At 42.3% G+C, this 25,496-nt stretch overlaps 1 protein-coding gene across 3 annotated transcripts in view; it reads right to left on the minus strand.

The window, feature by feature from the left end:
* Positions 1–25,231, minus strand: part of ARL2BP (ARF like GTPase 2 binding protein) — a 412,008-nt gene extending 386,777 nt beyond the window's left edge. The window contains exons 1-2 of one of the 3 annotated variants that reach the window (XM_069653353.1): positions 25,097–25,195; positions 9,886–10,065 (exon numbers count right to left, since the gene is read on the minus strand). In XM_069653353.1, the coding sequence (XP_069509454.1) occupies positions 9,886–9,939 (54 nt within the window). In that variant the 5' untranslated portion in view covers positions 9,940–10,065; positions 25,097–25,195. Of the gene's footprint in view, positions 1–9,885; positions 10,066–25,096 lie in introns of all 3 variants that reach the window. The other 2 variants (XM_069653370.1, XM_069653360.1) reach the window with 2 other exon arrangements.
* Between the last annotated feature and the right edge of the window lie 265 nt (positions 25,232–25,496).

Raw genomic sequence — 25,496 nt, forward strand, 5'->3', positions numbered from 1 at the left:
TTGATATTCGCACTTTTTTTTTTACAGATACTAAGAATGGTCCTGTAATCAGAAGATTGCTCGTGGCAATAATGGAGGAAGTATTACAACTACAGGAGTAAAAGTGTTTTTTCTTCCTTAAAGGATTACAGTAGAAATGAGGAAGCTGGAACCAATTTGTGCCCGTTTCTTCTGTTCAGCATTCCTTATTATATTAATGCTCCGTACAAGGCAGATGTCCCTTTGATGCTCCCCACTACAGGAACTGCTATTGATTTTCCCATTACCAAAGAGTCAAAACCCTTTGCGTTATCTCCCCGTAATAGAGCTGCATTAGAGTTGTTTCCATGGGCAGCAACCATTATGTTAGGGAGACACAGGAGAAGCGTAGAGGAAGATAATGAGGGGATAAATACATGCTTGGATAATGCAGCACATTTGGGTCACAACATGTGGTATCGACACATGAGAAAGGTGGGAGAGAGAACGTCTAAAGAGAGTTGTTACGTTGCACTCTCATACCCTATGCCATGAATGCTGCCCGAACTTAATTTCCAGAGAAGTTCCAGAATATGATGCCAGATGCCTTATTAACCTTGCAGCATGTATGACTCGAGGACAATTCCAAGGCAATTGGGCCACTCGGCGGTGGAGACCAAAATGGTTGTTTGCATTCCAAGATGATTATATCAAGACTACACAGGTAGAAAAGGAGCCTGCATGGAAGAGCAAGATGCTCACGTATCCTAGGGCAGGATAGGATCAAGTGGTCATAGAAGAAATGAAGAGAATGAATTGTCTTGATAAAACAGAAATAGCTTGGATGCTGGGAACGAGCTCAGCTACTAGTCTATGGACAAGTGAAATCCAAGAAGGGATGGGAAGCAGGGTTGATGTCCTGTGCAGCTCATCTATTAAAGCCAGAATACGTGCAAGAAGTACAGAAAGTGAACAATTAATGTTTGAAGTTGTGGGCCAAGTATGCCAAACTACTAATGTGGGTCAAAGACGAATCTGGTCCAATGTTCGTGATCCCATTGACAAATGCGACACTGTGCTTTCAAAGAGAAGGAAAGAATCATGTGGGAGATAATGTAGGTTACAAGACTACAGTTGATGTCTCCAGAATGGGAGCAGGGATAGCCGTGCTGACGGATCGAAGTTGGGCTTGTGGCTCCAGAGCCTACATGAAACTGCCCAAGGATTGTTGGGGGGGGGGGGAACGTGTTCCCTGGTGCTCATTCATGTTCCAGCATTAGTGATTCCTCAGAGTGACCTGAACATTTGAGAATGTCCGAAAGCAGATGCCAATTTGAGAAGGAGGTGGTCACTCGAATTTCTCAATCGAACCAAGAGAGAGAACTACTTCTCAGCAAAATCAATAGACGCATATCAGGCCATCCCGTATGAGCATAGGCTGTTCAGCAAGACTGCTTCAATCTTCACCGCTATCTTTATGCATGGAATCCAGACGATGGCGAATGTGAAGTGGTTGCAAATCACTCGCTGGGAGCTCCTGCGGACAACACTACCATAAAAGGGATTCAATATTATCAGGGAAGAATTGAGGGCCCTAAAATTGATGACCCTCTGTACGATCACAGTGATGGAAGGAGTTTGCGCCAAAATCAGGCCATCATGTTGCACATTCAGACCTTCTCAATATGACGAGAATGGCACCTTGACAGAGGCAATAACGTTGCTGACAAACTTGCACAATAAGATGGAAGCCAAGACACAGGATGTTGCAGACAGTTGGTTTGTATCCATCTTCTCATGGGTTCCACAATGGATGGCGAACATCTTCAAGCTTCTTGGAGCAATGTTGGTGATGATAATGTTTAGATGCTGTGTGATCAGGATAATAATTACACAGTGCAAGAAGACAGCGAAGAAGGCAGTAGGAATGAAGATAATGATCAATGTCGGATCTGGGTTTGGACCCAAGGAATTGACTGATGAAGAAATCAGAAAATATATAGCGGCCAGCATCGTAGCACCTGAAGGAACGAAGTTCCTGCATTCCAAAAAAATCACAAGAAATACATAGGACGATGGGTCTCTTGCAATCCGAATGGACAGTGCAGTTACATGGCCTGGAGTGTTGATGAACATGTAAAATCAGCAGGATCCCTGAAGGAGTGGAGAAGATCTCGACTCCGAAGAAGCACTTCAAGAGAAGGTATCAAGACATAAGACACGAATACCGGTGAAGGTGTAGTCGATGACTCGACCAGAGGGCTGGTGGGTATAGAGGAGCAGCCGAATGTCTCTGCAGGAAGTCCTGCCCCCCTATTGCCTGTCTGTTGTAAGCCCGAAACTGCATCATGTTTGACACCAGTAGCTATGACCATACTGTGACAAGTGTTCGTGAAAAGTTATCCGTTAAGAAAGCCATACCAGATGTATGCTCGAAGAAATTACAATGATACGATAGGTTATTTATAACGCGCTTAATACCCAGAGGTTTCTAAGCGCGGACCCGGGGATCGAACCCATGTTGCTCCGTGTCGTCTTGAGCTATCCTCCCGAGACAATCTCTTGGAAGCAGTCACTGAAGGCATATGAAAACGAGAGAAAGTGAAGCTGGTGATGTCACAAGAAGTAAGAGTTACGCACTAACACACTAAGAAGATAAGAAGATGTATGAACCCAATAGTAAATGATGATGAAATAAGGAGTAGAGCAAGCTTTCATATGCAAGGTGAAGATTGCATGTGTGTGTGAAGCACTGCAGAAAAAGCAAGCCGTTCAATAAACGTACAGATGCAGTAACGCAAGTAGACTAAGTGATCATAGAAGCTAGCTATATGTACTGAAAAGACTGCAGCGAAGCCACCATTATATAGTGTCTGGACATCGGTGCCATAAACTTTAGTAAGTTCAAACCTACAGAGAAAGAAAGATTGAGAGCTGGAGATCGCAGACTTGAAGGGTGAAGCTGTTTGGCATGGTATCAAAGTTGAAGCAAGCCAAAGCTGTTTATCTATTCTCAAAGGCAGCAGACGTGAGAAGCTGAATCGCTCCTTGTTAAGGTGCGAAGAAAGAACACCATGAGTGCCACGTTTTATTCATTTAAGACAATTAAAAGCTGCAAATCAGGCTAAAGTACAGTCTCCTGTCATGTGGACCAAGGATGAAAATAGGAGTTGGGCATGCAGACCAGACCTGTGATAAGAGTGTGCCCGTACTCCCTTATATTCCCAGAGAGACGAGAACACATTGCAAGGCCAAGTTCAAAGGCAATATTCATGGGAGAAGGCGATGTCCGTTGTAACTCCCCGTTTTAGACAATTGATATTAAAAACAGTCAAATTGGACTTTGCCAACTTCCTGAGTCCGTCAGATTATTTGGTGTAAGAGTGACTCTGCATCCCATTCTTTGTATGACGTGTTACTGATTAAGGACCTTATGTTCACGTGCATGACCAGCCAGCGGTGGTAGACACTCTTGTCAATGCTAGGCTGGGTTACTGCAATGTGCTTCTGGCAGGTAGTAAAAACTCGGCTACAGCACCTTTCAGTGGCCCAGAATTCAGCAATGAGCCCCATTTTCTCCTCACCTTGGAAATTGCCAGTTTCTGAATTCTGCACAAGTCTTAATTGGCTGACGGTTGAGCAGCGAATTCAATTCAAGTTATTCCGTCTTGTCTTTTGATGCATTCGTGGCCTGGCGCCACAATAACTAACATAAAAAATTAAGATCTATAATCCCACATGCTTCTTGCGATCCATGGACCAAGGTTTTCTGTTGATCCCACCCTCCAAAGCCACTCGCTGGGGTCACAGACGCTTTTCGGTAGCTGGCCCTCAGCCTGGAACTTACTTCCATTTCACTTACGACAGATTGAATCCCCGTCTGTTTTCAGGAAGCAACTGAAAACATATTTATTTGTTTAAATCGGAATGGTTCTGCACTATATTGTTCTATCTTCCTTGGACAAGATCTGTGCCTAGATGCAGCTTGCTACTTGGTTCCTACGGATTTGCGCAATAGAAATTTAAATTCAATTCAATGTAGCAATCGTGATGTGCACAGCACACTCCAAAGGGAGAGATGTGATTTCATGTGGAAATGCGGCTGCGAACGCAGTTGCCAAGCAGTCAGCTTATATGCCCTTTCGAGAGGAAAGTCAAACGCCTGTCACAGCAGTGCAACAAGGGCAACTACCAGAGGCTTACAGTGAATTATCAATCAAAAGAACACATCATGGAGTTCCAAGAAAGAGCCCCACCAGAAGAAAAGGCATTATGGGCAGAGAGGGAATGTGCCTCGTCACCCACCAACATCACATGGAGACAAAAAAGCACAGGTAAAGTAGTAATGCCTATATAGTTATTGAACGTCGCCATGGAGCAACTTCACTACCCTACACATGCAACTAACCAGCACATTGCTGCCGACATTAGTGAGGACAGGTTTGCGCCCAATTTGGCCGAACAAGTCTATAGATTTGTGGCAAACTGCCCCGCATTTCATCTAGGTCATACACTCAAGACATTGAAAGCAACATTACCCAGCCCCTCTGGGCCCTTCAAAGAGCTCTATATTGACATGGCGAAAGTATGTAACTTTAGGGGTGTGCCCATATTCCCGTTGGATCGAAGCAGGGCCCGGTGTAAAAGCAGATGCCAAATCTGCAGCGAGGTTCCCTGTGAGAGATGCGTGCCCCAGATGGGGTATTTGTGAAATATTGAGATCTGATAATGGCCCTCATTTCGTAAATGAGTTCTTCAACGAGGTGACAAGGTTATTAGGCACCATAGATTATGCACAGTATACCACCCACAAGTCAATGGAGTGGTGGAACGCCTGAACTGTTTGCTTAAAATTAAGTTATCAAAGCTTTGTGATGCTTTACAAAAGAGCTGTCTCTATTGCCTGCCTCTTGCCATGTACAGTCGGTGCAAGCAGCCAAGCAAGGACCACCTGTCTCCTCATGAAGTGGTGACGGAAGGAGGATGCATACCCCGGCTGAGCCCACATGAACAGCGTCTGACACGCACAGAAGTACAGATTTGTTAGGGGAAAAATGTAATGTAAATCTAAAAAAACCTGTCGACCTGTCCCAAGCTTATATCTTCCCAGATAATATCAAAATGCACCAACGAGCTCCAACGGACCCACACAACACAGCGGCAGAACAGCCCCTTGTACTACAGGAAGGTGACGGAGTGTATGTCAGACAGCACAAGGCGTCGCTGGAATCAGCCAAAGTCCACAGGACCCTATGAATTGGAGAGAGCCACACCAACTACAGCAAAGTAAAAGAATCATTGCGCATGGGTGCAGATGACCGATTTGCTCAAAGACACCAGCACAACACCACCGCATTGAATTGCAACAGACATTGAGGCCCGGACAAGAATCAGCACCCAAAAGTAGAATACAAATATTAAAAGCAGTATGAGAAACTACATTAGGAGAATGAAACTTTTTGGGCACAGCAGCCAATATTCAGGAGGCCAAAATGAACAATCGTAGAAATATTAAGAATGTATTTTTAGTAATATGTTGTCTATTATTTTCTCTTTTCTGCTTTTCACTAATGAAATGAATGAATTTAGCTCTTAGAAGCAAAAGAGGCAATGATACAGAAGTGATGAATGTAACCACTATTAGGAGTAACCTCGTGACCTGACACAAAAGACAATTGAGTGTTGGAGTGAGTAAATAATTTTGCGAAACGAACCTCATTCTGAAGGAATTAACATATGGTACGATACAATAAAAGTGATTAGTAGGGCCGAAGTAAATTAGTCATGCTACATATGTGGGCTTATCCCACGTGCGGTTGGCACCCCCAGACTGTTCTTATCTAAGGAAGTGCCGACTTTAGAGGCACAGTGCTTAGCACATTTAGTCATTTGCAGTGCAAAGAGTTTCAGGGACACACAGTACAAATACGAATGGAAGAAAGATGAAGAAGAATGCAAAAGAAAGGGGAAAAATTAAGATGTGCAATGTAGCAACATATTAGAACAAAAGTGGGTGAAGGGGCAAGCAGTATTTAATGCACAGGGACTTGTGGGATTTACAGATGAAGCTAATGAAAACAGATGAGAAGTTGTAGAAAAGTATGGGCATCAAATGTGAACAAATTGACCAGTCTGCATCAACATGAACAACCTGTAAAAGTACAGAAACTTACTCGATCTTCACGCTGTTTCAGGGGCAAGGGAAGCCTGCCAGTCGGCTCGAACACCAATTGCAATCCAAAATATGTGATGTCAGCACTGAACCAGGAACAGCCATAATTATGGACTCTGTGGCAATGCGGCACCAAGGTTACCTCCCTCATGGAAAGGTCTACCTTGCATGCCCCTGTACTGCTTGTCCCAGAAAGTCCAATGAAATTGCCCAAAAGACAGTCCCAGTCCCCTGCAGTACTCCCGCCCCCCATAATGGTTGTAGGAGAAATGAACTCACAAGCAGAAAGACAAAGGAGAAGATCCAACTATTTTCCAAAAGAAGCAGATGAGGCACTTGAGAAGTAACCACCACAATACCGACTCATCACTAAAATTGAGGCGTTTTCTGCCTTTCTACTAGCCCCTGGTATACAAACAGATAGGAATGCGAAATGGATCCAGATTGTCCACTGGAACTTTCAAATGCCACAGGGCATGGACTCAATGCAATCCGTGAAGAACTTCATGCACTCAGACTTATGGAACTTCAAAATAGAATAGTATTGGATTTGATCGAAGCAAGTCAAGGTGGCGTCTCTAAAAAGATTGGCAGCACCTGCTGCACCTACGTGCCTTCCCACAATGCAGATAATGGCATGCTGACACTTGCAATCAATCAAATGTCAAAATTACAAATCGGACATGGAAGCAGCAGGGGAATTATTAAAGATGAAAATTGGTTATCAGTCCTTACCTCTTGGATGCCAAACTGGCTCACCAGTATATGCAGAGTTTTATAAAATATGGAGAAATAAATCTCCTTGCAGTCATGGTAGGAGAAGCCACACCTCCTTGGAAAGATGAAAGCTGTCAAACTAACCCAGAAGCAAAAGTAGGGGAAATAAAAATTGTTCCAATAGATAGTCCCATAAGCCCAGATGGCACCCTTTGGCCACCTGACCCAGAAAATTACTTGGAATGCTGCGTAGACCCCACTGTAGACAGAGAATGCAACTTCCTAGGGTGTAATCCATGGGATTATGGAAGGTGGGGAGGACATTTAAGAAATGTATGCAAGATATGGGTGCCTAAGACTATATATGACTGGCAACAAGATAAAAGAGATAAATAATATATGCAAAGATTCGTCCCTAATGGGACTAATGGGGGGAATGTTGAGTACAACATCCAACGGCAGCAATGTGCAAGGAAGCACAAGCTTTGAAAGTCCCTATGAAGAAGCGAAAAGTAGAGAGAAAGCAGCCCCATGGATATAGAACTGTGTAGGCCCACAACTGCAGTAGTAACCATGCTTCAGTAAGCAGTAACCCTGAGGGACAAGTAAGGCATAAGCTGCAGACCTTTTATCTGAGTATAACCGCATATCCTTAATACTTATAGCAGCATTTAACATTAGTCAGGGAACCATTAGGGGTACTCCTAATGATAGCAAATGACAAGTGAACTTTTACATTATTTGAATGTGCAAACACGAGTAGGGCTCAAGACAACCAGCCATCCCTGAAACAAAATTCCTCATCCCCTCAACAGAGAAGATCAGCCAGGCTCTCGCAAACAAGCACACAAATGCAAAGCTATAACCTCCCACAGCAAGACTGAATGCCGCAGCGTAATTGGTCAAGGCAGGTGGCTGAACATTTTCACAAGCCTGCATTTCAGTAGTGAAGTTATGCAAAAGCAACAAAGCAGTAACAGACCCTAGAGTTAAGAGACAAATACAGCACATGGATTGGCTGAGACATCAGCTTGGCCGACTTCCCAAGCCTGTGTTCAAAAGAGATGACAAATTATGTTCATAGTACATCAAAACATCACAATGATGGTCACAATTGAGCAAGGATGAAACAGTGAGCAGTCCAGAGTGTACATGTTCAGGAAGAATGATCAAGGAGCAACACTGCCCTCTCTAGGAAAACCCTAAATGAAAGAGACTTAATTGGTAAGATAGAAACCACACAAAACATAATTGCACAGAGTAAAATTTATTAAGTACCAATAATGTTCATGGAAACTTCGCCAACAGCGCATACACGATATTAGTGTGGGGTATGTCTGTCATATTGAAAGCTACACGCATATTCCTACCATTGCAAGAGAATGAAGGGTGCAAACACCTAAGCTCCCAGCCCATAAGGTCAAAGATAGAGCAAATGAAATCATGGACAAGCCATGAGAAAGGAAGTGTTGGAAGGGAAGTGAGTAATGTTTCCAACGAGTATTTGTAATATTGAACTGGCGATGAACAGTTTATAATGATGGGAATGGTAAAATGGTGCCAACCGATGAGGTCTTTGGGAAGAGGATGTAAAGTTATTATTTCATTGTCACACTGTCACATCTCACACAGTGATTGTATGAATTATATTAAGTCACTCCCCCCACAAATAATTCTGGGACAGCCAATCCGCTATCGAGTCTAGAACACACATTTTAACAGGTAGCATCAAATCAGCATCATGGGAAGGAAAATGATCTCAGTGTCAATTAATTAATAAACAGATTTCTGGTCATGTCACAAGGGTAAGATAAGGCAATAGGGGTAGGTATCACCTATATTACAAATGACGATGCCCAAGCACAGACTGGGGATTTGTGAATAATCAGTAACATTTATTGTCATTTCTTTCCTGATATTTACTATAAATGCAGCCTTTTCCATAGCCTTTTTGTTAATTCCCCAGTCTTAGCTGTGTGTGGGGAATAATCTTTTGTTGTTTTCACATCTCGTTCATTCCTTTTTGGCTCTTGGATTGACTTTTATTGTTGGATTTGGGACTTGCCTTACAGTACGTTCACTGTGAGTCCAGCGACGCCCACCCTGATCACCACTGTTGTGAGGTGAAGCTTACATAGCAGTAAAACAATTAAATAGTTAAGAGACCACATATTTAAAGAGGTTTAGTCACAAAAGGGCAGCAATATTCAGGATCTCATCCATGTCATCCCTCTTTCCAACTTATCTCCACTCTCCAACTACAATCAGATACCCACACAAATATTCTCTCTGACTGTTCCTTGGTCCCTCAGTTGTTGCCGTGAATGGTGTGATGCTGAGATCAGTTAGTCTCAACACAGTCAAAGCAATGCCCCCAACACTCAAAGCAGAGGGAGCGAGCCCCCCCTGATCCACCCCCCCAAACCCCACAGCCGGCCACTCAGCTATTGTAGGTAGAAAATCCCGTTTTACCCAAACTAGGCAGAGGGATGTTCCAATGCGGAGTCGAGGAACCAATGGAAATACAAAGCATTAAACTGAAAGGGAAAAGGAAAAACAAAAAATGACTAAAAAACAGTTCTATACGGAAGACATTAGGCACACCGATTGTAGATGAAAAAGAGGGGGTTGAAAAGTATATATGCTGTATGGTTGTACATGGTGCAACATGTAAAACCACATAAAACTGACAGAAAGAAAATTAATGCTTGACGATAAAGGAAATGCAATAGCATTTTCAGTCAACTTGAATTACTTCCAGAGGTTGACACAGTCTGTTTCTTTCGGCTTATTAATTACCTGCATGGAGATGAGACAAGTCCTACTCTGGCTTGCCCAGAAGCACCGTCAATCCGAAGCTCTGACAGCTCCAACCTACTGCCTACAAATTAAAAATACTAGTGTACTCATTGACTTAAGGCAAACCCCTCAGAAACCATGGTCCATTAAGACGCACTAGATTTGTCCCTCATCGGGGGCGAGCATGTCTGCCCATCCTCCACTGCCTTTGATGCTCACCCAGTCAGATTGCAAATTACCTTGGATTGCTCCTCAACAAACGTCTTCTCCACAGATAAAACGAGTGCAGTCATCAGCTCATGCTTGTACTACCGCAAACTACTTTGAAGCATCTTCCTTTTTCTTACATCCCCAATCAATAGGTTTGGCTGTAAATGCCCTTATCTCCTCTTGGCGCAACAGCTTCTATCTGGCAATCCCTGTGGGCAAATTGCATGATTAGTATATTGTTTTTAAAAAAAAGGCGAGACTCAATGAGGATTGGTCAAAGGGAACACAGTTAGGAGTCTCTCTAGTCAATGAAAGAGTAAGACTACAATTTAAATCAGTCAGTATCATCCACAAAACGCGTCACCATTTTAGTCGAATCGCAAAGCAAACTTCCAAATTCTCAATGCACAGTCCACTCAATACACTTTAGTCAGCAAAAGCCAAAATTATATGTGCCCAAAAGCAGTCTCAGAGTCAAGCTGTGGAACTCTACACCTTCCACTAGCAACGGGTCTGCTCATTACCAACCCAATCTAAACGTAAGGAGTGATTATTGCTAAATTGCTTTTATTTTTGGCGGTAGGAAAATACCTCTAGGCCCCAAATCTACACAAAATGCCCAACATATTTATGGTGCGTTGGCTGGGAAAGTGATCACAGAGCACCTACTGGGCATGGCAAATGTGCCTCACACTGACATCTGTACATAAAAGGGAAACCATTTCATAATAGCAGTGTGTCACAAAAAACACAGCTATTTCACTCCAAGTCTGATTTTTAGCTACCTTGTTCTTTCTGTTTTATCTACATGAAAATTGACAAATGCACTGTCTAAAATCTTCCCCATATTACCAGTGCTATAATGATAGATGCACCAAGAAAAGAAAAAAAAAAAAGAAAAACACACTACCCGTCTGTTTTCACATATTTTAGTGTATTATAAAGAATTGCATTTCAACACCATCTTACCCTTTTTACAGAAATAACTGGAAGTTTCACAGCAGTAGAAATATTCACTTAACTTTATCTGTTACAAAATGAAAAGGAATACTGCAAGAGAACACTCAATTTGCAACATTAGACATGTTGATTAAATCCAGGAATTTCCTCTTCTACTCTGCCTGAATAGGTTTCGTGCACACACACACTGCCCCCGTACTCTGCAATATATTTACCGAGCTTGTGCTGCATGCGAATTCCTCAGGCTGGTCGCCTTCTGGAAATGGCTCAGTGCCCCCTCTTAAATCACCCCAGCGAGGACGTGCATCTGCCGTCACTCAAGCCAGGGCTTATTGACTGGAATTTCCCAACCTGTGTAGCAGTGCACTGGGACCCTCTCCTCAATCAGGAAACTCCCCAGCCACACCAGCCAAGTCTTTCTCCGAGCTGTGCCAAATGCCTTCTCCCTCTTCTTTCTCTCCGAGATTCATCAGAAAAGCTCCGTTACAGCCTACAAAACGAGTTCAACCAATAAAATTCTATCATGTCCTACCCTCCTTCTCTTGAACAATGGCTTACTTTTACAGCAAGCAACTGTAACAAAACCGATTTCCTGCTTATTTGAGTTTTTACTTCCTGAAAATACTGTGGACAGAGCACAGAGAGAAAAAATAAATAAATCTGCACACAGTCTAGTGTGAGTTTCAGCCTGCCTCATTTTGCACTGGAGAACACATTACAATCTTAAAAGTTAGAATTATGTTAGTACGGTTAATGGTGTTAATTCATTAATCCTCTAATGTGTCTCCTGCAACAGAGGCATTTCAGATGAGAAAAGAAAAAAAAATGTGCATTTTACATGTAAAAAAAATTGTTTGCATTTTAGATGTAGAAATCGTTTTTGACTGAATAGCCTGTCTTCATATACATATCCATGTCACACTGGCAACACATGCCTTGCTGTACCACAATATAGCAATGCATTAAACCCATGCAGTGGCGCTGCATAAAAAAAATGCTAAATAACACATATCTTGCTGTACCACATTATAGCAATGCATTAAACCGCTAAATAAAATAATCTTACACAAGGAACATATATTTAAAACGTACACCAGTGTGGATGCAGTTTGTCCAAGATTTGGGTTTTCTCAGGCCACATTCATTCACTTGGTGGTAATACAGTTTAGACCATTTTGGAACGGTGTAATTTAAACGCTCAAAGGGCATTCTGGCTCGGCTCTTGGTGGGTCTTATAAGGTTTGCTTCGTGAGTCCAATACCCATTAGAAAGAAGAGCAAGCTGAAACCTTTCGTTCATTCTCCTGGGCAGAACATGGCAAAACAGTGTTACAAATAGCGTTACAAGGAAACAGTCCGCTCCTTGCCCTCGCCACCCCGACCCCAAAACAAAAACTGGAAATATGGGTTAGGGACATGTTGAAGTGGGCTACAGCACAGAGGGAACTCCAGGATCCAAAAGAAAAATTTGATGAAGAGGATATAGTTTATTCCATTTAGGAAAGGTTTGCATTCTGTCAGCACCCGATTTGATGCCTTTAGTATGCTGAAGTTTGGATTTAAATTAATCTGCATATCTAGGAATTTATGGACCCGATAATCATCCACAATTCCGGCATACTGTTCATGTGATGGCACTGCCCTGGAGATTCACGACGAGTAAATGTTACATGCATATGCTCATGGGGGCTAAAATCCAAGTTGCAAGATACTACCCAGCCATAAAAAGTCACTTAACACCTCAATTCTATACATACATATAGCACACTATGAGCCTGATTCATGGAAGTGTTTTATAATGGTGCAATCCAATAAGAAAACGTTCCATGAGGCCCTATATCTTACTCGCCAAGAGTCAAATGTCACTAGCCAATGGCAAGTGCACACTTTGCACACCGCTATGCTCCAATTTCTTTTTTATGGTAGATCAGTGCTAATTTTCTCATTGTTTTAACAAGTCATTTTTTATGGTGTTGCAATTCTGGACATACTGAAGTGTGATCTGTTAAAAATGAATAAATTAAACATGTACAAGAAAAAGAAATAAAACTTTTTTTTAAAGTCACACATTAGACTAAAAAAAGTATTGGAAAAACAAACACTGTTCCGTCAAGCCTTTGACATCAGGGTCTATTTTCACTGAACTGACAGTAGACAATCAAGGCCGACACAAATGTTCACCTTTCAGACAACCACAATGTCATTATATACAAATGGAAGGGAATAATAAAAAAGTCAATACGGCACATATTTTTCAACTTCCACTGACAAACCCAATCTCGCTTTCTCGACTGTCACTTATGCGACCGACACCTTTGATCCAGAGGTTAAAAACCAAAATGATGCATGGTAATATGACAAACAGGAACAATTTTCCACCAGTTATCTACACCTTTTAGCAGCACACACGCCCTCTGACAAGTAATTTACACCACACAGCAGAAAGGGCAGGAGTCACAACAGCACGATGACGACTACCGACCAGAAAACACCCCAAGCCCTGCCAACTGTGTTATCGGGCTCAGGCTGCCAACAGCACATCACTGCTCTCTTGCGCTTTTCCAGCTTATTCCCACTAACTCACCACCCCCTGCCCTTTTTCAGAGCCCCCAGAGCACTAGGGGACCACTCCGGTGGTGATATTGTTAAAGGATATCTGTACCGCGCACTAACATATACTTTATTTTGCGGGACATTAGCCCCAAGGGCTGCAATCAAATCTCAGAATAATTTCATAATCCAACACCAGGACCACTTTAGTATTTAGTATTTATTTGTAAAGCGCACCTGGGCCGAGGGCAGCTGGGCGCATATCTTGGTTACAGTCATAGGATACATAGGCAACATCTTATTTACAAATGTACATCTTGGCAACTATCTTGGGTTACATTGATAGTGTGCATATCTAACAAGAATTACATATCAGTAAGTGGTGTGAGTATATACAAGCAGAGATGTGAAGAAGAGTATGAGAAATCACAATATTATACAGGCAGGCAAGTAGGTCATCCATGTTTAATCTACTTAGGATAGCAGCCATGACTTGGCTTTGCTTTTAAAAGAGGATGCAGATGGTTCAATTTTCAGGGAAATGGTAGCGAGTTCCAGAGTTTAGCAGCCAGAACTGGAAAGGTCGTCCCACCTGCTTTCGACAGTTTGTATCTCGGTATGTTGAGACAGTGGGCTTGGGCTGAGCGCAATGGTCGAGTGGAGGTGTGGTGGGTAAAGTGCTTGGTCAGGTAGGAAGGGGCCTGATTATTCCAGCATGTGTGTGTGAGGACAAGTGTTTTATGGGAAATTCTTTGTGTGACTGATAGCCAGTGTAGATTTCTCCTGATGTTGGAGATGTGTGATGATCTTGGGATGTTAAGGGCAGCCCTGATGGCGTCATTTTGAATAACCTACAGTTTGTCAAGATTGCGCTGGCTTGTCCCCAAGTAGAGTGCGTTACAATAATCCATTTTGGAGATGACCAGGGTTCTCGCCAGGATGGTGCAGTTGGCGGAGTTAAGAAAAGGGCGGCAAGCAGTGATAAGCTTGCACGTGTATGCGGATGCCGATATGACCGCATTTGTTTGTCTAGTGAGTGAAAGAGTGGAGTCAAGGTAAATTCCTAATGTTTTGGTTTCTTTGGAGACCTTGATAATGTTACCATCAATGTTGAAGGCTCCAAATGCTGTGTCTAGTTTGTTAAGTCGGTGTTGGGAGCCTAGGATGAGGAGCTCGGTCTTGTCATCATTAAGACAGAGCTCATGTTGGGCCATCCAGGCCTGGATGACTAAGTAAATCATGATTTAGTGCTTTAGTGTCCTTCACATGGTCTCCGGTGATAGGGATCAGTATCTGGGTGTCATCGGCGTAATTTGTGTAGGTGACACCGAGATAGTCAAGCATATCAAAGAGAGGTTTTGTGAATACATTGTTTAGTGTAGGCGAGACACAGGAACCTTATGGCACCCCGCATAGAACTGGTGACGAGTTAGAATAAGCGGAAGGGGAGAAGACCCTCATTGATCTGTTGTTCAGGAAGGATCTGATCCATATGGTGGCTTTGTCTGAGAAGTGGCCAGCCGTCTTAAAGTGTTGGCAGAGGATTTGATGGTTAACCAAATCAAAGGCTGCCACAAGGACGAGTAATAGTAAGAAGGCCAATTTACCATTGTCTTTAAGTCCTCAATTTGTGTTTTAAGATCAATGAGAGCTGTTGCCGTTCCATGCTTGGGCCGGAAGCCAGATTGTCTGAGGCCAAGGAGATGCTTTGATTCCAAGTAATTCTGAATTTGCAGATAGGCTGCGCGGTCTAGTATTTTTAGTAGAAATGGGGCGGTTGTGATGGGTCTATAGTTAGTGGGTATGCTCGCGTCCAAGGTGTGTTTCTTCAGGAGAGGGATGACCCAGGCATCTTTGAGGTTGTCAGGGACTATGCCGGCGTTAAGGAGGAGTTTATAAACGCAGTGATGAAAGGGGCTCAGTCATGTGCAGATTCCTTGATAATAAGAGCGGGGCAAGTATCGCCCTGACAATTGGAGGGTTTGAGTTTGATGATGCTTTCGACCTCTGTAGTGGTGAGCGCTGGGTGAGAAGCTAAAAGGTGTATATGTTGGTGTGGATGGCTGGTGATTGTGTGGGAGAGAGTTGGTGAGTGAGATGGGCAGTAGGCCGTTTTTTTTGTCGTTGATTTTTTTAGCTGAAGAGAAGATATCTTATCAAAGAGAGCTTTTTGTATGTTGGCACACCAGGGAGGCCTCACTCAGACATTAAACAAATCACAGAAAATATACAAGCTATTGGGAGCATGTCACAGTGATGTGGCTATGTGCAAGCAGGCTTTCAGAGTAATTAAGATGAAAGGGTGGCTGATAATATCAAACTCTTTCTGCAGCGTTCAAATTCTCACAATGCAATTATAATCCTCCATCTCTCATCATTTAGCCACACACCCTTTACGTTTCCGCAAAATTTGCTTGCGCGCCAGGCTTATGGGAACACTATGCACCCAAACATTACCTTACTCCAGTTTGCCTTGCGCTGTTCGTCCTTCATATGGAAAACTCTTATTCCTTCCTTATACCCAGTGCTCCAGATAAGGTTTGGAATTGGGAGTATTTTTCTCCCTATTTTTTAAAGTTGGGAGTAAAATGATTACTTAGGGAGTAAAAATGTAATTCGATTTCCCAGTGAGAGTATTTTATAAGTGGGGAAACAAGGTTTTAACGCGAAAATATAATGTATTTTGTAACAATTATTTCTTTGCACCTAGTCAATCATGCACATTAAAGGATACAGGTGTACTTCTTTTGATCATGCAGTTTAACAGTAGTTTCTTCCTGTGGTACTATGTGCATTACTGGTCCAAACATATCCATAAAGCTGTGTGGGTGAAAGCAGGGGCACAAGATTTGTTTCCGATTTTTTGTTGAGTATTTTTCTCCCCATTTTAATTTTTTGGGAGTAAAAGTGTCCGATACACCCCTTTTCTGTAGGGCTTCTTATATCCGTTCTTTCACAGACTATGGTCTGTAAAGACCTGGCAGTGGCACAATACACTCAATTTTGGGAAAGCTAAGGCGCATGTGATTAACACAGGGGGTGATTTGGTGCAGTATAAAGAACATGTAACACATACCTTCCAGCACATGCGCTAGGTGCTTCTACACTGCTGTACTCCCTCACTCGCACACTGGTCTGTGTTCACGTCCAAGAGTGCATGTCCTGCCGACCTGTCATAACTCCTTACACTTGGAGATTTGCATGCATTTCATTCTCCTATGCCTCACTGCCATGTAACTCAAACCCGCTTATCCACCAACGACCATATTCTTTAACTGTAGTCTAATCTATTTAATTTAAGCAAAGACTACGACTCCCAGAAAGAAATAATGGTGAAATGTAATCACAGGACTGAAACACGGTGATCCCCCAACGACTTTTAGATATGTTGTAACCTTTTATATGAACTACGTGAAGCCCCCACACCTGGTGTAGATTTCGCAAAAGCGGTCAAGTAAAAATAAAAATAAATGTTTACAATTTTTTTTTTTATTTAAACACCCTGCTAAACCATAATAGAGGTATGAAGAAGACAAAATAAATAGAAAAACAGCATTTGGCCTTCATTGTATTTTTTTTAAAAAGTCACTGTACTAACAGTTGCCAATTTTGGAGTGTCATGGAATGAAGTCATGTGGAGATAAAGTTACACAGGACTGTATGGTTTTTTCAAGTGGGGAAAAAAAACAAATTTTGAGACCAACTCGCCGAGATTCAGTCGACATGCTTACGTTATGTTTTCCACACTTAAATGCAGCAGAAATCATAGCTTTCAAGGGACATATACATCATGCATACACTCACTCCTCATGTTCGCTCGGTATAGATTACCTTTGTAAAGACACACTGATGAACTGGGAGACGGTACTGACATCACTCACTAAGGAAACTGATACACTGCCAGGAACACTCGGAAATCCCCACAATCCCGCACGATTAATAACTAGAACAGCAATTTAAACATTCACAGAAGATTATTGGGGAACATTCCCATACACAAAAACACCTCCGAAACGATTACAGGCATGGAGATGGGACCGTTTGTTCATTTATATTGTTAATTAACAAAAGGGTTTATTTTCTGGTTCTTAGGCCTCAACGGCCTTTCAAATAGGGCTGCATGTGATGCTGAACAGCAGGAATACCGAATGTCCTTAAATACACAATACGAGAGGTTTCTATATGTATTCTGTATGACTGCTTGGTGAGATATGCGGAAAAAAGCATTCCGTTTGTTAGGCACAGTGATCCTTTGGGTGTATGAAAGTGTGAGTGCATGTGTGACTTTTCTGTGTAAGTGCTGGTATGCATTTGTTAGGGGACATGTGTGGTAGTGTATGTGGCAAAATACATGGGTCAGGCGTGCATGCAGTTTAGGTGCACGTGTAGGTCTACATGCAAACTAACTCGATCATTCCCTCATGGATAATTATCGTCCTATAGCCCAGACACCATGACTCACTAAGGCGTTGGAAAAAGTTGCAACTATACAGTTTCAGCATTTCACCGACCATAATTATGAACTACAATTAGGTTTCCACTATAAGCATAGGACCAAGTCTGCTCATGGTAATGGCCTGGGACGATATTCTGAGAACAGTTGACGCTGGCCATTTGTCCCTTTTGGTTATGCTAGAACCGTCTGCGGATTTTGATACCATGAATCACGACATTCTACTATCACGGTTATGCTCCGAGACTGGAATGCAATGGTCTATATTGGCATGGTTTAAAAACGTCCTGACAGAGAGGCAGCAAGTGGATGGGTTGGGACCATACACATCAGACTCACTGTCCACCAGGGCAGGTTCAAAGGTCACATGTGCATTCCCGATAGCTTCTGGAACACAAAATCCCTATACGAAGAGATTTTTATCTTCTGCATCTCCGTTTCCAAATTTAAGAATTGCCTTAATTCAGTCAAGTGGCATGTAAATCTTTAAATATAAGCTACGCCTGGATGGGGCATGGTGACTACTAAGAGCATACAATTATACAGTCACGGCCTCACACAAGTACCAGCTCTGTGAGCTTGACCAAGCTATAACAGGACTGATGAGTATTGGTGTTTGGTCTGACAGTCACAACCGCTGCCCTATAGGTCAATAGCTAAGATGCTACCTTTTGATCCTCCTGCAGGGGGGGCAACACCGTCCAATCAGGGCATAGGAATCTTCACCAGTAGATCTTCTGGGAATCTGTACTTTAAAGTCAGAACTGAAACTATAGATTGGTAAAGTCCTGATTTGTGTTGCCAGCAAGCTGTGCGAAAGCTTTCAGCTAATTGCTGGTCCATGCATAAGCCAATCTTATTCACCTTCTGGCTTGGTTAAAAAAAAAAAATTATTAAAAAAAAAAAGGGGAAAAGGAGGTTTATCATATCTTATGTAAGCAAAGAAAATGGCCGGTATATGATTTTGATAAGAGAATGTCTAAAGCCGAGTAAGAATCGCAGTAGTTCCTCTGAAAGCGACATCAATTTAAAAGTACGTTATTATGAGTTTTGGCATAGGAAATATTGTTGCGAGAATGTGTCATTTAAAATGCGCATACCCAGAAATTTTAAGAGTTTGATTCAGGAAGGGGAGTTTGGGGGGCATCGGTGGTGGTTACATTTCCTATTAATATAACACGCATATTATGAGAGTTGGAGAGAGTGAACACACAAACGCACAGGTGTTTGTTTTGTTATTTATGATGTAGCATTTTGTCCCACCAATTACAACTGGCCCTCCCCCAGGAGACGCCACTCAGTGACCAGGGAATGGAATACCCCGTAGTCCCGCCTCAAACCTACGCATGGCCCCCTGAATGCCATTTAAGTATAAGGCACAGGCGGAATAAGCATTATGTGGGTGTAATCATCCAGCTTTTCAGTATTTTAATAATGCGTACCCTGACTGGCACTTCAGGGAAAACACAGAAAAACCACTGCTTCCATGCGCTCCATACAATTCGGTCTGACTGTTGCAAGCCGGATTGTTGGAAAGAGAGCTCAGCTGCATGGCCTGCACAAGAGAAAGCAGAGGCTGGGTGCAGAACACCTAGGATATGCAGGGCCGTGGGCAGCAAAAGATGTGTGGGCCCCCTAATTTGCATAGTTACATCAGTGAGATCACAGAATTAGTCAGAGGGCAAAGGCATCATGTGAAGTTAAATTACGTTACCATGTGTAAGGTAGTAGACAAATACACTGACGTCCAGTATATGAATGGTCAATATTAACATTTACCTATGTGGCAATATCAGCAGTAAATGCATTTTTGAAGTAGCAGACAGCTACCTTTTACAGGCATCTAATTTTGGCAGATAAGGCATAGTGTGATAAAAGTTGTGGGAGCACTCACTTTGGTTAAGTGGTACAGGCCAGATTAGAGAGCAGTCTGCAATTCAGGAACTTGAACACATCTCTTCCCAGATGTATTTGATTGAAAAACTGTTTGCAAAAAGATGGTTTAAAAACACTGTGAAACTGAACTGAAACTAACTGCTGTTTTTGCAGATGTTTCACAATTGTTTTTATTTTGTGTATATTTGGTCATATTGTTCAAATTAGAATTATGCCTATATTTCAGAAGCTACAGATGCTTTTTTTTCAGAAGCTACAGATAAGGATGATTTAGACTGTCCACAAAAAAATTATCACTAATAACTATGTTTATCACGTACTTATCACTGCAAAATGAGAAGGTAGCCTCAGTAATGTACCCCCTGAGCCTTGATTGGAGGGGTGAACAGGCCAAAACTGTTCTCCGGGTGTAGAATCGCAGGGGATCCTACAGCAGAAAGTTGCAAAAGGCAACGGAGCAGGTTGGGTGACTGTTGCTGAGATGTTATTTAGACCTTCCTGTAAATCATATGTCTTCTTTCATATTCCTGCAGCAACAGGTTCTGTAAAATGTGGCGTTTTGACATGGGGAAGAGTACAGCTCCCGCGCTTTACTCTGTGTGGGAACTTTTGCCCCATAGCAAAAATCAAAAGCTGGCACCCAAGAATATACGTACAATAAGTGAACAGATCTTAAAGTGAAAGATACAAATACAGTTCACTTGACCTTTACCCTTAGAAGAAAATGCACCAGACAAACGTGCATTGGCCTTTCAAAAAAAGTAATCAACAACAAAAAAATAGCTTGAGAGGCCATTTTTCATTAAATACTGTAGTGTTGTACTTATCTATTTGCACTGGGTGCACACAGTGCTGCTGATGGTAGAACACAGCTATGTCATATGGAATTTGATGGGACCTGAAGGTTCCAAGAACTACAGTTGGTAACACAGGATGGGAGAACCTTACTGAAAGGATGTCATCTGTTTAGCTCCCTGTCCCTTTCTATATAACTAGCCCTGTAACTCTGTAACTTATAAATAAACTCGCTCCTTTTATATATACTGGTCTCCTGTGCCTTACCTGAACCCAGATGTCTTCTTACCATCCCCGATACTACAATGGCGACGAGGATGGGATTAACAGGCGGTTGCTGGTTCCAGTTGGATTGATATATGTTTGCCTGTTGATCCCAAGATAAAAGGACCCACTGATGGAAATTCTGATGACTCCTGGCATCATAAAAATGCTCTTGGCAGAGGTCCATGATGAGCCCAGCACTGGCACAGCCCAGCGCCTGCTTCCAGTGAGATGACTTCATACATCAGCCAGATTGGTGAGGCCAGCAAGGGAAAAGATGCCCTGATATCGATGTGGCATAAGTCCTGTTGGGGATGGGAAGACACTTTCTCCCTTGCAGGCAGCCAGAGAAGTAATGATAATATGCCCGTTTTCATAAAGGATAAAAGGTACTGTAAAATGGCTGTGAAAATTAATTGAGAAGGGCAGTCGGCCATAGGGTGGAAATGAAGCCATAGTCGGTGTAAATAGTAGCTGTACTGAGTATCATAATGTATGCATCAAGATGAAGGAAGCAGAGGAAAAGTGCTGTCTGCATAAAGTTCCTGTCTAAAGTACTTTAATATGTGAGGACTGTGCACTGTTTGGGCAAGAAAAAATGATATGGGGCACTCAGGCTGATGCAAGTTTTAAGAGGAGGCTTCGGTTTTCATTATATGTGTCTGCTTCCTCCATGAGTGATTGTTACTGCCAGCTTCGACCGTTGGAAAGGTCACGATCTGCAGCTCTTTGTGGTTCTGCTGCTGTAAGGCAAATGATGACGTATGCATCATTGTGGCAGAGTATGGCGAAGTCACGTAAGGAAAAGAATGCTGCATTTCCAGGCATTCTAAAGCTGCTCGTAATAGTGCTGACGTACATGGGAAGGACTGCTTTCTGTTTGGGTGTTCACCATCTCGTATCAATGTTAACCTCCAGGGATTCATACACCGCGTTGCGATGGAGATGTTTCCTGTCAATTTTAAAAGGAAAGCAGATGACTCGCAGTGCAACAGCAGCGCTGCATCTGGAGCACAATGAAATGGGTTTTAATTTATTTGCTCCTGTTCTCAACAATAATAAAACTATGGTGGTCCCTGTGATGTGAATTGCTGAAAGACATTGGGACATGGCAGTACTTCATGGAGAAATGGACGAATTGACAGGTACTGTGTTTTTATAAACCGCAGCGCTGCCGAGTCAAGGTTAAAGGTTAATGATTTCCTTCGCCATTAACCTGCCAGAACTTATTTATTGTACGAAATGAAGGGGGCATTAGCAATGCCTTCCACGCTAATGAAAGCAGTGTTTATTCCACGTGTAATTCATGGACATTTTACTTTTAAGTACAGAAATGTTTCGCGCTGATGTTTCATGTGTATTTTATGCACTTCAATCTATTTAAATGTTTAATAGTAATGAAATTTTATAATGCTTGCAACTAATAGGAACCAGTCAGTATTGCCATAGTCTGAATGTTTAGGGTGTGTGCCATGTTAGTATATGTTACCTTGTATGGATGCATATGCCAATATTTAAAAGGGTGACAGAGTGCAATGGGTGATTGCATTCACTTTATGAGGGAGAGAGGTTGTGTGTGTTTATGCATAACACTATATCACACCAACAACCTAACGAACAAACAACACAAAGAAAAAGAAAATGTTTTTTTCCTGTGTGTAGTGTTTAACAATATTATAGGATTTTCAGGTCTCCAAATGCTGCAATTCATATATATATATTTGCAATGCATATTGATATTTTAAATGTGTATCAATCCAAAGGGGAAATATGTTCATTAATGATATATTATCCATATGTGGATTGTAATAAGTATAATTTAAATGGCACAGCATCGTTCTGATGCCATGTTATAGTATAATATTTTGGCACAGCATCGTTCTGATGTCATGCAATACATGAGTGAAAACAATGAGTGATTTTCATGTTAAATGAGAGAGCCCTATGGTTAAATGTGACACAGATGTTGCGTGGTATGCATACACATTTTTGGCCATATTACTTATGGCATGCATATGAATATTTTACCGGTTTAGATTCCTTGGCCTAACATGTTTTTGAAACCTTGGATGCTTTCATTTTTTTGGCTGCATTCAAAAAAAAAATTTTGTTTTCAAAGATCTTTTGCACTTGGACTCAGATCTGATCAGTCTCTGTCGCGGTGTATTCTCTTCTCGCGCTGTTCTTTTCCAGCTGCGTTGTTTTAATGTGATCTTTGTTTTGTGAGTTTTCTTTTCTGCATTTTCCCACTTTTCATTGTTTCTTATGGCAGGGTGTGTATGTGAATATGTGATGGCGCAAACCACAGGTATTTCTGAGAGGAATGGTGGTGTATGTAGTTATGCAGTTATGGTTGTGAGGCAAATGTTGATAAGGATAAAATATAATAGGTTCATATGAATGTTAGATAGTACCTGATAGTTGCGCGAGTACGCGGTTGTGCTGGGTGTGGCAGACCCTTGTCTCCAGGTGGCAGATGGAGTGGGAGGAGATACGCTCTGATGGTTGAGAGTGTGGCAAGGAACGTATGTGCTCGCAAGTGGCAGTTGTGAGGCCCGGGAGTGGCAGTCCCGGGCAGGTGGTGATTTGTGTACTTGATTGTTAGTTACGTGAATGTGGATACGCTTTCTGGGTTGTGAATGTTGTAATGGTTTTACGGATTTGCAGGAGTGTGTAATTTTGAGAGCCTCTTTTAATGCTTGGTTTGTGATACTTTGTTTGGTGTTCAATTGAAGAGAGGGAGATGTGTAGTGTTGTACTTATCTATTTGCACTGGGTGCACACAGTGCTGCTGATGGTAGAACACAGCTAAGTCATATGGAATGTGATGGGACCTGAAGGTTCCAAGAACTACAGTTGGTAACACAGGATGGGAGAACCTTACTGAAAGGATGACATCTGTTTAGCTCCCTGTCCCTTTCTATATAACTAGCCCTGTAACTCTGTAACTTATAAATAAACTCACTCCTTTTATATATACTGGTCTCCTGTGCCTTACCTGAACCCAGATGTCTTCTTACCATCCCCGATACTACAAATACACTGGCCAAGTATAAAAGGTGCTCACCTTTTTAACCCAGAAATGTGTAGTGAAATATTTCCTAGAAAACAAAATCCCAATACAAACATTTGCTTTGATTAACATTATATGCGTCTTGAGGGTAAGTGCACTGGAAACATGGCAACCTGGGTGAAATCCTGGTAGCCAAATGCTTCAGCAAGCTTGCCGCCCTCAAAAACACCCTAAGGAGTTGCATATGCTCTCTGAAAAAAGTTACAATGTCCACCCACAGAGAAAAATAACTGCACCAGTCTCCAGGATTGCCACATCCTAGGCACATATGAAGGATTCACTTGCCCTCTCATAATTACCCCTCCTCAACACCACGTCTGGCTTTCAACCATACTCTGCTTCATAAAAGAGGACTTGAACGTACAAATACCATAGTAAGGTCAAATATATAAATCATTACATAAATCTGATAAGCAAAACGTTTACAATTGTGCCATTATCCCCTCTCCCCCATCTTGACTGGTAGACCACAAATACCAGAATGCAATTCAGCAAAAGGCCTTTGTGTTTTGAAAATGTATTTTCTAGACGTATAACATTTAATGTGTGAAAAGGTTACCCGTTTGTGTTTCAGTGTTTGACAAATGCAGGGTTCATTTATGATGGAAATATCACATTCTACCAAAAAACTCTTTTTGGTGCGTTAAATATTAACATCTGAAAATAATGTAGCTAATTTAAAACTGTTTAGTTTGATATATTATAATGGGGGGGCATAGATTTAGGCAAGTAACTGCCGCTTGCAAAATGAAAATAACCATTTGCATTTCTTAACACAAAAACGCTATGAACATCTGCTCCAAAACAATGGTCTCTTAAATGTGCCATTATCTGAAAATTGCACCCACTTTAAAGCTCTGCTTGAAGAAAGAAAGTGCTAAGCAGTCATTAATGGGCCTGCAGCATCTGATGGGCTGCTTGCAACTGGTGTCCCTCTCTCGAGAGAAAGCCACAGGAGGTTGGGATGCCACACCTTGGCCTCACGCGAGTTTATTACATGGAAGTTGGACAGCAGTTGAGGCAGACACTGGTACCTTGCGGGGCCACTACGCAGACTGCCCATGCCTCTGGCCGCGTCTGGCCAGGTGTCTACAACCTCTTCGTGTGGTCTAAACTCACTCGTGCAACCAAAACCATGGCCTGCCCCGCTGCTCTCCCTTCCAGAAAACAGGCGAGGTCGCCATGTTCAAAAATAAGTTAACTGAAAGAAAAGAAAAAAAGAAAAGCCCCAGCAGAAGGAAAATACATACTTGCCTGCCTAGCTTCTCAATTTGCTCGCTGCCTCTATGCGCTCACTGAACCGCGTTGCAATCAGGCGGAGACTCCGTCAGAAGATCGTCCAATCAGTGGAACGGTTATTGCCGTGTCACTAGACTGTCAGTTATTGCCATGGAGACGGAAGCAATGTGGCTGCTACTGCTGCATCCTGTCAAAAAGCTCAGAGCAGTCGGCGAACCGTCCGCCACGTAATTTCACTGCTGCTGTCGTGAAGTGTGGTATGGCTATCAGCTGGTCCACAGGCAGCTAGGAGAAAATAGGGTAAACACCAGAAACGGAAATAGGATGCTCGCATTTTTCATACGCTGCCATCACAGTTAATAGTGTGAACTACAATACCCAGAATCTTTCACTCCACACAAACTCTCCGCC

The sequence above is a fragment of the Ambystoma mexicanum genome, chromosome 1p (genome assembly GCF_040938575.1).
Source record: "Ambystoma mexicanum isolate Mex_15411 chromosome 1p, UKY_AmexF1_1, whole genome shotgun sequence".
Taxonomy (NCBI): Eukaryota; Metazoa; Chordata; class Amphibia; order Caudata; family Ambystomatidae; genus Ambystoma; species Ambystoma mexicanum.